Below are 13124 nucleotides of genomic sequence, written 5' to 3'. Positions count from 1 at the left end.
TATAGACATCGTGGATAAAGAGGTGGATGAGAGGAGAAGATTGAGGATGTGTCCACAGAACTGGATGGGGCACAGCAATTGCTGGGGTGAGGTAGAGGTGGTCCGGGAGGAATAAAGAGGCACAATCTGAGGTCCCTATGTAACATAATTACCTTTGAAATATCATTGCTACTTAACAAGGTTTGCTACCTGCTAGGCTCCTGCATAGCTGTCTTTACAGGTATAAATATCTGTTTTTATACCTAAGCTCGCACCCAGTTGTCACCATATTTCTTTATTAATGGTTTTGTTTTTCTTTGTAGATCTGATTTCAAATTTTATGCCTCAAAGATAATGCAAAGTTTATGCTATGAATTAATTTTAAGAAGTCCTGTCATGCATGTGAGTGCAATCTTGGCAGAATAATCATATTGCTGTAGCTATGATCACTAAAGACGTCTCTTTCACCAAGAATATGAATGTTATCTTACGTTCAAGTCCCGAACACCTACTCTCTGATTAATAAAGAGCCTATTGAGGAACTATGTTAAGTCTCAGACATCTTTAGCTGTATAATAGATAGGTTATGGTGTGGATATTAAATGAAATAATGTGATCCCTTGCTAGCTGCTAACCTACTTCTAGTGTGGAGATGCAGTTTGCTTACTCCAGCTAGACTCTGGTCTGCAGCTCAGCTGTTTGAAAGGAAGTAAATAAGAGAGAATAACTGAAAAGAGTTAATGATCATACACAGAAAAGAAGGAAAGGCTGAGACGCAAGAACAAAATGTACTACAAAAAGTCAGATAAGTCATTAAGCTTCCCGTTTTCAGCTGTGCAACATCCCCTAGCTTAGGGTTACCATATTTCAGCAAGCAAAAAAAGAGGATGGGAGGAGCCCCGCCCTAGCCCCGCCCCTGCCCCTCCCACTTCCCGCCCCCCTCAGAACTCCCAACCCTCCCCCCGTTCCTTGTCCCCTGACTGCCCCCTCCTGGGACCCCTGCTCCTAACTGCCCTCCAGAACCCCACCCCCACCTAAGCCTCCCTGTTCCTTGTCCCCTAACTGCCCCCTCCTAAGACCCCCCCAACTGCCCCCCAGGACCCTACCCCCTACCTGTACCCTGACTGCCCAAAACCTTCTCCACCCCCCCCAAAAAGCCCCCCCCCGAACTCCCGACCCCCCCCCCGTCTCTTGACTGCCCCCTCCAGAACCTCCCTGCCCCTTCTCCTGCCCCCTGGCCCCCTTACCCTGCCACTCAGAACATGGTGTTGGGCTCTGTGCAGAGCCGGACACATGGCTGCGCTCCCCAGCGCAACACACAACCCGGTCCCTGGCCCTGCACAGTGCTGCCGGAGCGGGGCGCTGGGCTGCAGGGGAGGAGGAGCTGCCGAGGCCCGATGCAAACGGCCCGGCCGGCTCAGAATACGGGGGGGGGGGAGGGGAGGAGCTCTACAGCTGCTCCGGAATCTAGCCCGGCAAGCTGCAGGGGGAAGGGCTCTGGCAGAGCCCCATGCGAGAGGCTGACTTTCCTGCAGCCCTCCCAGCCGCACCTCGCTTTGCCTGGGGGGAAAATCCCAGACATTTTGAGTGATTTACAAATTCCCCCCCCCGGACGCTATTTTTAACACAAAAAGGAGGACATGTCCGGGTAAATCCGGACGAATGGTAACCCTACCCTAGCTGAAAGTCTGCTAGTAGCATTTTCTTGCAAATATTGACTTAAGGACAAGGTGGAGGGGACCCACCCTTGGTGTGCATGATACTTCCTTGCCAATATTTCACCCTACTCCTTATTTGCAGACCTGTGAGCAAATCTGGATGCACAGCTTGGGAGCAGCACTGTTAGTGTTGGAAAAATGCTGCTTTTCAGCATTACATATATAAAGATTGTGAAAAACAATTGCTTTACTCAGCAGCTGTTAAGAGCGAGAAGGGCGATTATGAAAAATGGTGACATCTTAGTCAACGTTTCTGCACCCTGCGTGTATTCGGAGTCAGAGCTGCTGACTTCAGTGACCAACATCCATTGTGACTGCTTATTATTCCCGTTTGCCCCAGTCAGCTGAGAGAGAGTGAGATGGATTGTTTCCTATTAAAGATTCTGCAACTGGAATGTAGTTGTCATTGGTGATGGCATGTGAGCCGGAACAAATCCAGTTTGCCTGTCAGAGCCTAGATTCAGTTTGCAGATCTGGCAGGTGGAGGGGAACAAATTAATTATGGAGTCACTGAATAATAACAAACCATTCTTTATTCAGTTTGAGATCAGGGCTCAGATTTGCACCTACCTGGGCAGAGGACCTTTTCTGCTGATATTCCTTCCCCACCCAGTTGGGTTTGAGAGCTGCATAAAGGAACATACTGTGCTGAACCATTTGGTTTATACGTTGATGGGACAATATAATTATCTTCTTTCCTTGACACACAGATACAGTGTCTTCTAAATGTCCTTCTGCATCATTCTCTTTGGTACGCCTTCCGTGGCCAAAGAAGCATGAAGGAAGGGAGGTTAGAGCGCTAGTGGTGAAAATCCTGTTCCGGATTCACCCAATTGCTGCATGTACACTTTTAAGTCATGTGCTGTGGCTGTGATGTAAACCACCTCTTTCACCACCATAGCAGTCTGCAAATAAGGAGGAGTGGTGTGCATCAGGAGAACTTTTCTGGGTGTAGTCAGCCTGAGGAAACCAATCTGTCTATGCTCAAAAACTGAGATGAGTGTTGTTTGCTTTCTAATTTGGTGAAGAGGACTGCTATGGTCTGATCTTCTGTCTTCATGGTAGTAGATCTATGTTGAGGAGAGAAAAACAAACAGAAGACTTCTCTGGCTGAATTTCAGCCATTTTGTGCTTCCTGTGCTTCTGGGAAGCTGTACGCTATCTCAGAGAGTCACAATCCTGCCCCTCTTCGCCCTTTGTCTGGGGAGAAATAACCTACATTGTGGGGAATGAATTCAAGACTGCCCACTCCCTACCCCTCTCCTCCAACTCCCCACACAGGAGGGGGAAGCAGTGGCCTCATGGAGCCCTGCTTTCCTTGTGTGCCTAGAGCAGCAGTCCAAAGAGGACTTACATGGGTGTAGAGGCAGGTGTCTAACTGCCTTTTATATCCTTGTACAGTCACATAAGGCCAGACCATAGTCTGGCTGCAAATTTATGTATTTGGGGGCATGTGACTCTGGAACTTGCTTTTCCCAAAACTCCAAAAGTCTGTTGACCTTCAGAACCTGCTGTAAGGCCTGTCTAGTTATCCAGGCTTCTCCCTGATGGGCGATCCGAGAGGTGTTGACTTCTGGACTGGCATGAGAAGTCTTTCAGTGTGACAACATGTCATTTGAGAATGCAGTTGTACGTGATTTTCTAGTTTGTAGACATGCTCAGAGGCACTGACAGGCACATTTACTATATGGACACTGTGCTGCCTTTTTATAGCACCACTTTTTGGAGTCCAGGATGAATATTATTATAATTATTCAATGTATCCCAGAAGCCACAACCAAGACCAAGCCCTCAGTGTTTTGTATGCTGTACAGAAGCACACATAGACACTGTCCCTGCCCTGAAAATTGCAGATCAAAGGCCAATTTTTTCTGATATCTCATTTTCTATCTAATCAGTTTAATCTGAGGTGCTTACCACCTTAGTGGTGGCTTGGTGCTGATATTACTTGTTTTGGTATTTTAATAAGGGCTTTCTACTTCACGGACCATTTTCCCTTTCTCTTTATGCTGCAATGATTTAAGCTGTGTTTATGATATCAGTCTTTTGCCATAGCCATTATTATGCTGTCACAAATATAAATTATGATTTAACTGCAGAATCACATTTTCACACTTCACTGATTAAATTGTACTTGCATAATATGCCCAGGTGCATGCAGAAGAGAAGAATGAGGGGGGGATTTGATAGCTGCTTTCAACTACCTGAAAGGGGCTTCCAAAGAGGATGGATCTAGACTGTTCTCAGTGGTGGCAGATGACAGAACAAGGAGCAATGGTCTCAAGTTGCAGTGGGGGAGGTCTAGGTTGGATATTAGGAAAAACTTTTTCACTAAGAGGGTGGTGAAGCACTGGAATGGGTTACCTAGGGAGGTGGTGGAATCTCATTCCTGAGAGGTTTTAAGGTCAGGCTCGACATAACCCTGGCTGGGATGATTTAGTTGGGGATTGGTGCTGTGGGGGTTGGACTAGATGACCTCCTGAGGTCCCTTCCAACCCTGGTATTCTATGATTCTAATATTGCATGTGTACACTTGAGGACCAATTTTGCATTTTCTGCATGTTCAATGACATCCCCTGACCCTGAATATGTGAAGAATGTGGGGTCAGGCTCTTAATTAGTTTTTGGGCTCAAGGTAGGTTTAGTGTTAGAAAATGTGCCCTAAATTGCCTGGGCAAATTAGTGAACACAGAAAGGGGGGGGAAGAACTGAGTCAATTTGAATATTTTCCCACAATATTAAACTCCATCTTTGTAAGATGCCACAGAGCAGAAAATGAAAATGAAAGCATTGTTTTAAACATGGATGGAAGCAGCTGATAAAAAGGCTAATGCTGAAATATAAGGGTATTTAAAATAATAGAAGAAAAAAATAAGATAGCTTGAGAGATTCTCTGTAAATGATCTAAGAGCCAATGGCTTCTTTGCGCCTGAAAAGAGCACGGTTCAGATATTTGTCATGCTTTTTAAATTACTGTGTTGCTCACTGCAGTTTACAAAAACACTCTGGAAGCTGAAAATGAAATCTGTTTCTTTACCAAAATTGTTTTCCCCCAACGCCTGTTCACACTGATCTGTTGCCATCAGATTGCTCATGAAGGCTGCGTTACAAGCAGTGATTCCTTTCTTTAAAAGAGCATTGAAGCATCTGGCTTTTGGGCAGGGAAAGGCACATAAATGGCTTTGCAAGCAGATAGAAGAAAATAAAAGTAGGTCAGGTGTTGGCCTTTCCATGGTTGGAAGGGCATATGGGTTTACATTCCCTGCATAGGTGGCAGTGCACCATTCCATTAGAGACAGGTGGTGTGATTTCCATAAACAAGATACAATGTTTCCAAGACCCCAGATTCTTGACTTACGTACAATGTGGTTAGTTTGATGGGACGTCATCTGTGATAAGCTTGTGGTATGCATCTTGCTTTGAATAAAGTAATCCCTTTAGCTTTTAATCAATGGGAACCTCAGACGCATGAATTGGAAGAACTTTGCATAGTGATATATAGTATAAGGGTGTTAATGTTTTGCCTAATAAGAGAGAACTCTCCTCTAGGAATTAAGGAGATTTTGTAACATTTTGGGTGCTGGTTGGTTGTTGTTTTTTCAGTTTGTTTATGGTCAATTTGTGTGTGTACATGTATGTATATCTGTGTTCATGTGTGTGATGGAACTGCAGCAATTGCCTGAATTTAAATTGGACTTGAGTGTGTGTATTTTGTACTATCCATAATATGATGTGCCAAGCAGTCCTGCAGGGCACAGCAGGGTTTAACTGACTGTATTTTGTGAGTATCTAGCATGGAAACATTGAAAGCTTTAAGCTCATTGTACAAAGAAGTTCAAGCGAACTGTGTGCCATTGTAAATTACCCAAGATGCTCTACCAAATTAGATCTTCCTTACAATGAACTGTGAGAATAATTATTAGTTTAGGTCTTTTTACTTGTACAATTTAACTGTACAGCATTTGGCATCAGGTACTATAGAAGTGACAGCCTTTTGTCTCATTTGCATTAGTTACTAGGTGAAGAAAGATTTCAAGATATTGAAAAAATTAAAACCATTGGCAGCACATACATGGCTGTATCAGGATTATCACCTGAAAAACAGGTAAGGGGCTAATTCAATCTTTTTAAAACAAGCAGAGATGTCAATGTGATGATCTTCATCCATTCCTGCAAAGTAAACGATATTGGTGTCATTTTTAGATGCTCACAGGGTGATATTTACTAGAAGAAAATAGATATTTGGAACTTCTAGCGAATGAAAATCACAATTGTTCTCGAAGAATTCTCTCTCCTCTTTTCTTCTTTCATTCTCAATGCTGTTTCTCCCCTTATTCCCCTGACTCCCATTCTCATTACTTTTCCTCCTAAACCAAGTTGTGTTTCTCTTTCCTCATGCCCTCCCAGCTTTAACTTTATCCCCTGAAGTCCCACCTCCTGCTTATTCCCATTATTACCCATCAAATTCCTGATTTCAAGCAAAGCAGCTACAATATTTCACAGCAAGGCATCTCTGTACTGAAATGTGTAAGCAGTTCACCATAAATGGAATGTATTACCTCTCCATTAACAGTGAACCACTTCACTGAGATTTAATAGGGTATGATGAGACTGCTCTTATGAATTATGATTTCACATACTTAGCTCTGGGGAGATAGTTGTTTTATAGCAAATGCAAAACACACCTAATGTATTCCGTTTTAATTCACTCTTAGCAATGTGAAGACAAATGGGGACATTTGTGTGCTCTGGCTGACTTCTCCATAGCTTTGAATGAAAGTATACAGGAGATCAACAAACATTCGTTCAACAACTTTGAACTCCGCATCGGTAAGTACAGTGCAAGCATTTGAAATAAAGTGAGTTGTTTTTTGCAAGCACACACCCTTTATACATAAGAACCTAGGAATGGCCATACTGGGTCAGACCAGTGGTCCATCTAGCCCAGTATCCTTTCTTCTGACAGTGGCCAGTGTCTGATGCTTAAGAGGGAATGCAGAGAACAAGGGAATTATTCAGTGATCCATCTCCTGTCATCCAGTCCCAGTTTCTGGCAGTCAGAGGTTTAGGGACACCCAGAGCATGGGGTTGCATCCTGACCACCTTGGGTAATAGCCATTGATGGACCTATTTTCATGAACTCATCTATTTCTTTTTTGAACCCAGTTATACTTTTGGCAATGAGTTCCACAGGTTGCTTGTGCACTGGGTGAAGAAGTGCTTCCTTATGTTTGATTTAAACCTGCAGCCTGTTATAACCTGCAAGGACATTGTATATTGATCATGTGGATGTACAGAACTTCAATACCACCAGCGATTTTGTCTTCTGTGGTCACATTGACTTCAATCATGAGCAGGGATACAAATCCAACCCTCCGGCTCCCAAAATACAGGCTCCTACTACTTAGCCTAAAGGAGAATCTTCTGGTTCTCTTTTTATAATGTTTATAATCTCTTGTTCAAGCTACTGTACTGATGGATGATAACATTCTGTACACTCTCGCATGAATCTGACAGAGAGGCTCATTGTGTGACGGTCTGAGCACTAGACTGGGATCCAGGAACAACTACAGCTCATCCTGGATCTGATGCTGACTCATCTTGTCTTTTTTCATTGAATCTCCTTGCCTCAGCTGCTTCTCCTTCGAAAATAGAAATGAGAGTTTATTCTAAGTATGGGAACTTGTTTTTTGGCTTTTCACAAAAATCTAATTCTAGTTCTGACCAGACCTGTAGGATCACCAGTGGTTTTGAATTGCTGCCATGGGGAACCTGGCATCCTGGATGAAACCCTTAGGATGGGACACAAAAGTGATGGGCTGTATGTATTGGATACAGCAGTAACGTGCCTGTACCTGACAGTCATTATAGGAGACTGCATTACTGGATAAGCCCAAAACATACCCAGCAGAACTGTGGTCCCTTAGAGGTGGCCTTTCCACATCAAGGTTGAGCCATACAGATCAGGCAATGTGAGGAAGATTGCATTGTCATTGTCCGTATATAGAATCATAGAAGATTAGGGTTGGAAGGGACCTCAGGAGAACATCTAACCCAACCCCCTGCTCAAAGCAGGGCCAATCTCCAACTAAATCATCCCAGCCAGGGCTTTATCAAGCCTGAACTTAAAAACCTCTACGGAAGGAGATTCCACCTCCTCCCTAGGTAACCCATTCCAGTGCTTCACCACCCTCCTAGTGAAATTTTTTTTCCTAATATCCAACTTACACCTCCCCCACTGCAACTTGAGACCGTTACTCCTTGTTCTGTCATCTGGTACCACTGAGAACAGTCTAGATCCATCCTCTTTGGAACCCCTTTTCAGGTAGTTGAAAGCAGCTGTCAAATCCCCCCTCATTCTTCTCTTCTGCAGACAAAACAATCCCAGTTCCCTCAGCCTCTCCTCATAAGTCATGTGCTCCAGTCCCCTAATCATTTTTGTTGCCCTCCGCTGGATTCTTTCCAATTTTTCCACGTCCTTCTTGGAGTGTGGGACCCAAAACTGGACACAGTACTCCAGATGAGGCCTCACCAATACAGAATAGAGGGGAATGATCATGTCCCTCGATCTGCTGACAATGCCCCAACTTATACAGCCCAAAACGCCATTAGTCTTCTTGGCAACAGGGGCACATTGTTGACTCATATCCAGCTTCTCGTCCACTCTAACGTCTAGGTCCTTTTCTGCAGAACTGCTGCCTAGCCATTCTGTCCCTAGTGTGTAGCAGTGCATTCTTCCTTCCTACGTGCAGGACTCTGCACTTGTCCTTGTTGAACCTCATCAGATTTCTTTTCGCCCAATCATCTAATTTATCTAGGTCCCTCTGTATCCTATCTGTACCCTCCAGTGTATCTACCACTCCTCCCAGTTTAGTGTCATCTGCAAACTTGCTGAGGATGCAGTCCACACCATCCTCCAGATCATTAATGAAGTTATTGAACAAAACCGGCCCCAGGACTGGCCCCTGGGGCACTCCGCTTGATACCAGCTGCCAACTAGACATGGAACCATTGATCACTACCCGTTGAGCCTGACGATTTAGCCAGCTTTCTATCCGCCTTATAGTCTATTCATCCAGCCCATACTTCTTTAACTTGCTGGCAAGTCCATTATTTTCCCCTCATCCACAGGGCCAGTTATCTCATCATAGAAGGCAATTAGGTTAGTCAAGCATGACTTGCCCTTAGTGAATCCATGCTGACTGTTCCTGATCACTTTCCGCTCCTCTAAGTGCTTCAGAATTGATTCCTTGAGGACCTGCTCCATCATTTTTCCAGGGACTGAAGTGAGGCTGACTGGCCTGTAGTTCCCCAGATCCTCCTTCTTCCCTTTTTTAAAGATGGGCACTACATTAGCCTTTTTCTAGGACCTCCCCCGATCGCTATGAGTTTTCAAAGATAATGGCCAATGGCTTTGCAATCACATCCACCAACTCCTTTTGCACCCTCGAATGCAGCGCATCCGGCCCCATGGACTTGTGCACGTCCAGTTTTTCTAAATAGTCCCAAACCACTTCTTTCTCCACGGAGGGCTGGTCACCTCCTCCCCAGTGCAGCAGTCTGGGAGCTGACCTTATTCGTGAAGACAGAGGCAAAAAAAGCATTGAGTACATTAGCTTTTTCCACATCCTCTGTCACTAGGTTGCCTCCCTCATTCAGTAAGGGGCTACACTTTCCTTGACTTTCTTCTTATTGCTAACATACCTGAAGAAACCCTTCTTGTTACTCTTAACATCTCTTGCTAGCTGCAACTCCAAGTGTGATTTGGCCTTCCTGATTTCACTCCTGCATGCCTGAGCAATATTTTTATACTCCTCCCTGGTCATTTGTCCAATCTTCCACTTCTTGTAAGCTTCTTTTTTGTGTTTAAGATCAGCAAGGATTTCACTGTTAAGCCAAGCTGGTTGCCTGCCATATTTACTATTCTTTCTACAGCAATTTCTCTCCAGAGCTGTGTATCTATCACCTTTCACCGGTACTGAATTTACTTTTAAAATAGGCATATAGACCCTTTTAATCTTACAGCATTACCCCTTGTCTTAAATTTACTAGGAGTGCTTGCAGGACAATTTTAGCTTTCCCAAATAATGCTAAGCTGTTAAGAAACTATGACATTTTTAAGCAATTGCATCATGATGTTGTGATGTCTTTTCATGGGAAGTAACAATATGAGGCTGTCACATCCTGATAGTGTAATAGTAACAAGTTTGTCTTGCAGGACAAACTCCCATAAGATGGCAAACCTATTTGGAACAAGAGCTAGTCCTGAGCCCTTGTACGGTACCAAGTTTATTGGTGGCAAGGTGATGCATAGTTCACAGATATTCACATCATACAGTGATAGCTACCATATACAATCAATATCCAGATAGAAGTTCCAATGTTTTATGTCCTTATTTCTCTTTATTTCCACCCTTTTCCTAAAACTCAGCAAAGAATATGTCTGAAGCAAACGTCTAAAGCATAATTGCAAACTTGGTATTTCAAACATTCTTGCCTGATTGTCTAATTATGTTTCCTCTTGATTTGATCTTGTTTGTAGGTATTAGCCATGGCTCTGTTGTAGCAGGAGTTATCGGTGCTAAGAAACCCCAATATGATATCTGGGGCAAAACGGTTAACTTAGCTAGTCGAATGGACAGCACGGGTGTAAGCGGCAGAATACAAGTGCCTGAAGAAACGTATCTAATCCTGAAAGACAAGGGATTTGCTTTCGACTATCGAGGAGAGATTTACGTCAAAGGTATCAGCGAACAGGAAGGAAAAATCAAAACATATTTTCTTCTAGGAAGAGTACAACCAAACCCTTTAATCTTACAACCAAGAAAACTGACTGGACAGTATTCCTTAGCGGCTGTTGTATTAGGACTTGTACAGTCTCTTAACAGGCAAAAACAGAAGCAAATCCTTAATGAGAACAATAACACTGGCATCATAAAGGGACATTATAACCGGCGGACTTTGCTAACTTCCAGTGGACCAGAGGCAGTGGCCCAAGCAGAGGGCTCTGACAAAACTGAATTGCCATAATAAACATTTTGTTTGTGTTCTTTTTTTTAATTTCTTTTATATATAAAATAAATATACAAATAAAAAGGGTTTAATTTTTTTTAGAACAAGTATGATTTTTCCTCCTTTTGGTACAACGTTCGTGCGAAACGTAAGTCACCAGCGGTTTCAGGAATTAGTAATGGACTGAGAGACCTCTAGTCATTACTTAGTTTTAGTTATCCATTGTACTACCATAGTAAGCTAGAAGCCCAGTCTAAGATCAGGGTCCCATCGTGCTAGTCATCGCACAAGCCCCTGATAAAAGAGAATCCCGGCCGGGAAGAGTTTAGAATCTAAAGAGAACTAATAGACCAAATGGGGAGGGAACTAAGGCACAGAGGGGTCATGTGACTTGCCCAAGGTCAAATAGGAAGCCTGTGGCATGGCCAGGAATTGCACTCAGATGTCCTGATTTCCAGTCCACTGCCTTAATCACAAGATTGTCCTTCATCTCTGTGAGCATCACTTCAAATTCACACCAGGTCTACAGCATTACCATCTGATGGCTCTTTGGCCTGTGTGAAATGAGTGAGTCTCAGTTTAGTCCACATCACAAAACTCACCACTTCAACTGCTGCTCCTTTTAGACTAGCAGACTTGAAGGCCAGAAGGGACTATGGTGGTCATCTAGTCTGACCTCATGTAGGTCGCAGGCCACAGAACCTCATCCACCCAACCTCCGGCTGAGTTAGTGAAGTCCTCAACCCTTGATTTAAAGACTTCAAGTTACAGAGAATCCACCATTTACTCTAGTTCAAACCAGCCTGTGACCCATGCCTCACATGGCAGAGAAAGGCAAAATTTAAACCCCAGGGTCTCTGCCAATCTAACCTGGGGGAAAATTCATTCCCAACCCCAAATAGGGTGATCAATTAGACCCTGAGCATATTGGACAGACCCACCAGCTAAACACCTGGGAAAGAATTCACTGTAGTAACTCAGAGCCCTCCCCATCTAGTGTCCCATCTGTGATCACTGGGGATATTTGCTACTAGCAGTCACAGGTGGGCCATATGCCACTGTAGTCAGTTTCATTATAACATCCTCTCCTTCAAGCTCAGTCTTGAAACCAGTTAGATTTTTTTTCCTCTACTGCTGTCCTTGGGAGGCTGTTCCAGAACATAGCTTGTCTGATGGTCAGAAATCTTCATCTAATTTCAAGTCTAAACTCATTTATGGCCAGTTTATAGCTATTTGTTCTTGTGCCAACATTGGCATTTAACTTAAATACTGCTCTCCCTCCCTCGTATTTTTCCATCTGATGTAGTTATAGAGAGCCTTTGTTTTGTTAGGCTAAATAAGACACACTCCTTAAGTCTCCTCTTGTAAGGTAGGTTCTCCATTCCTCTAATCATCCTAGTAGTCCATCTTTGTACTTGTTCCAGTTAGAATTCATCTTTCTTAGACATGGGAGACCAGAATCACTCACATTAATCTAGATGAGGTCTAACCAGTCCCTTGTATAATAGTAATAACACTCCATTGTTGATTCCAACTGATAAATCCCCATCTTATAGCAAGAATTCTTGTTGGTAGTCCCTAAGTGCATGACCTTGCATTATTAAATTTCATCCTATTATTTTCAAGGTCATCCAGATTTTCTTGTATGATATTCCGGTCCTCCTCCATATTGACAATACCTCCCAACGTTGTGTCATCCGCAAATTTTATTAACACACTCCCACTCTTTGTGCCAAGGTCATTAATGAACATGTTAAATAAGATAGATCCCAAGACCAATCCCTGAGGAACTCCACAAGTAACCTCCTTCCAGCCTGCCAATTCACCTTTCAATCTGACCCACTGTAGTTTCCCCTTTAGCCAGTTCCTTACCCACCTTTCAATTCTCATATTAATTCCCATCTTCTCCAATTCAACTGATAATTTCCCATGTAGAACTGTATCAAATGCTTTACTGAAATCCAGGTAGATTAGATCATCTTCATTTCCTTTGTCTAAAAAATCAGTTATCTTCTCAAAGAAAGAGATCACGTTGGTCTGAAATGATCTACCTTTTGTAAAACCATATTGTGTTTTATCCCAATTACCATTGGTCTCTATGTCCTTAACTACTTGCTCTTTCAAAATTTGTTCCAAGACCTAACATACAATTGAGATCAACCCAACAGGCCTGTGGTTTCCTGGATTGTTTTTTTCTCCTTTCTTAAAAATAGGTACTATATTAGCAATTCTCCAGTAACAGGGTCTAAGCCCCAAGTTTACAGATTCATTAAAAATCCTTGCTGTTGAGCTTGCAATTTCATGTGCCAGTTCCTTTAATATTCTTGAATGGAGATTATACAGCGAGACTATCCAGAATCTTCAGTTCTCTGGATCAGCTCTGGTGACAGGCCTGTCTGATCTTCTTAGTAGGGA

At 43.3% G+C, this 13124-nt stretch overlaps 1 protein-coding gene across 2 annotated transcripts in view; it reads left to right on the top strand.

The window, feature by feature from the left end:
* ADCY8 (adenylate cyclase 8) overlaps nt 1-10746 on the top strand; it is a 179006-nt gene extending 168260 nt beyond the window's left edge. For both annotated transcript variants that reach the window (XM_065586151.1, XM_065586150.1), the window contains 3 exons: nt 5710-5802; nt 6413-6527; nt 10240-10746. In XM_065586151.1, the coding sequence (XP_065442223.1) occupies nt 5710-5802; nt 6413-6527; nt 10240-10727 (696 nt within the window). In that variant the 3' untranslated portion in view covers nt 10728-10746. The remainder of the gene's footprint in view (nt 1-5709; nt 5803-6412; nt 6528-10239) is intronic.
* The last annotated feature ends 2378 nt before the right edge of the window (nt 10747-13124 follow it).

This window comes from Chrysemys picta, chromosome 2 (assembly GCF_011386835.1).
Source record: "Chrysemys picta bellii isolate R12L10 chromosome 2, ASM1138683v2, whole genome shotgun sequence".
NCBI classification, from domain to species: Eukaryota; Metazoa; Chordata; order Testudines; family Emydidae; genus Chrysemys; species Chrysemys picta.
Note: the sequence above shows the minus strand (reverse complement) of the source record. Positions and strands in the feature narration are given on the sequence as shown.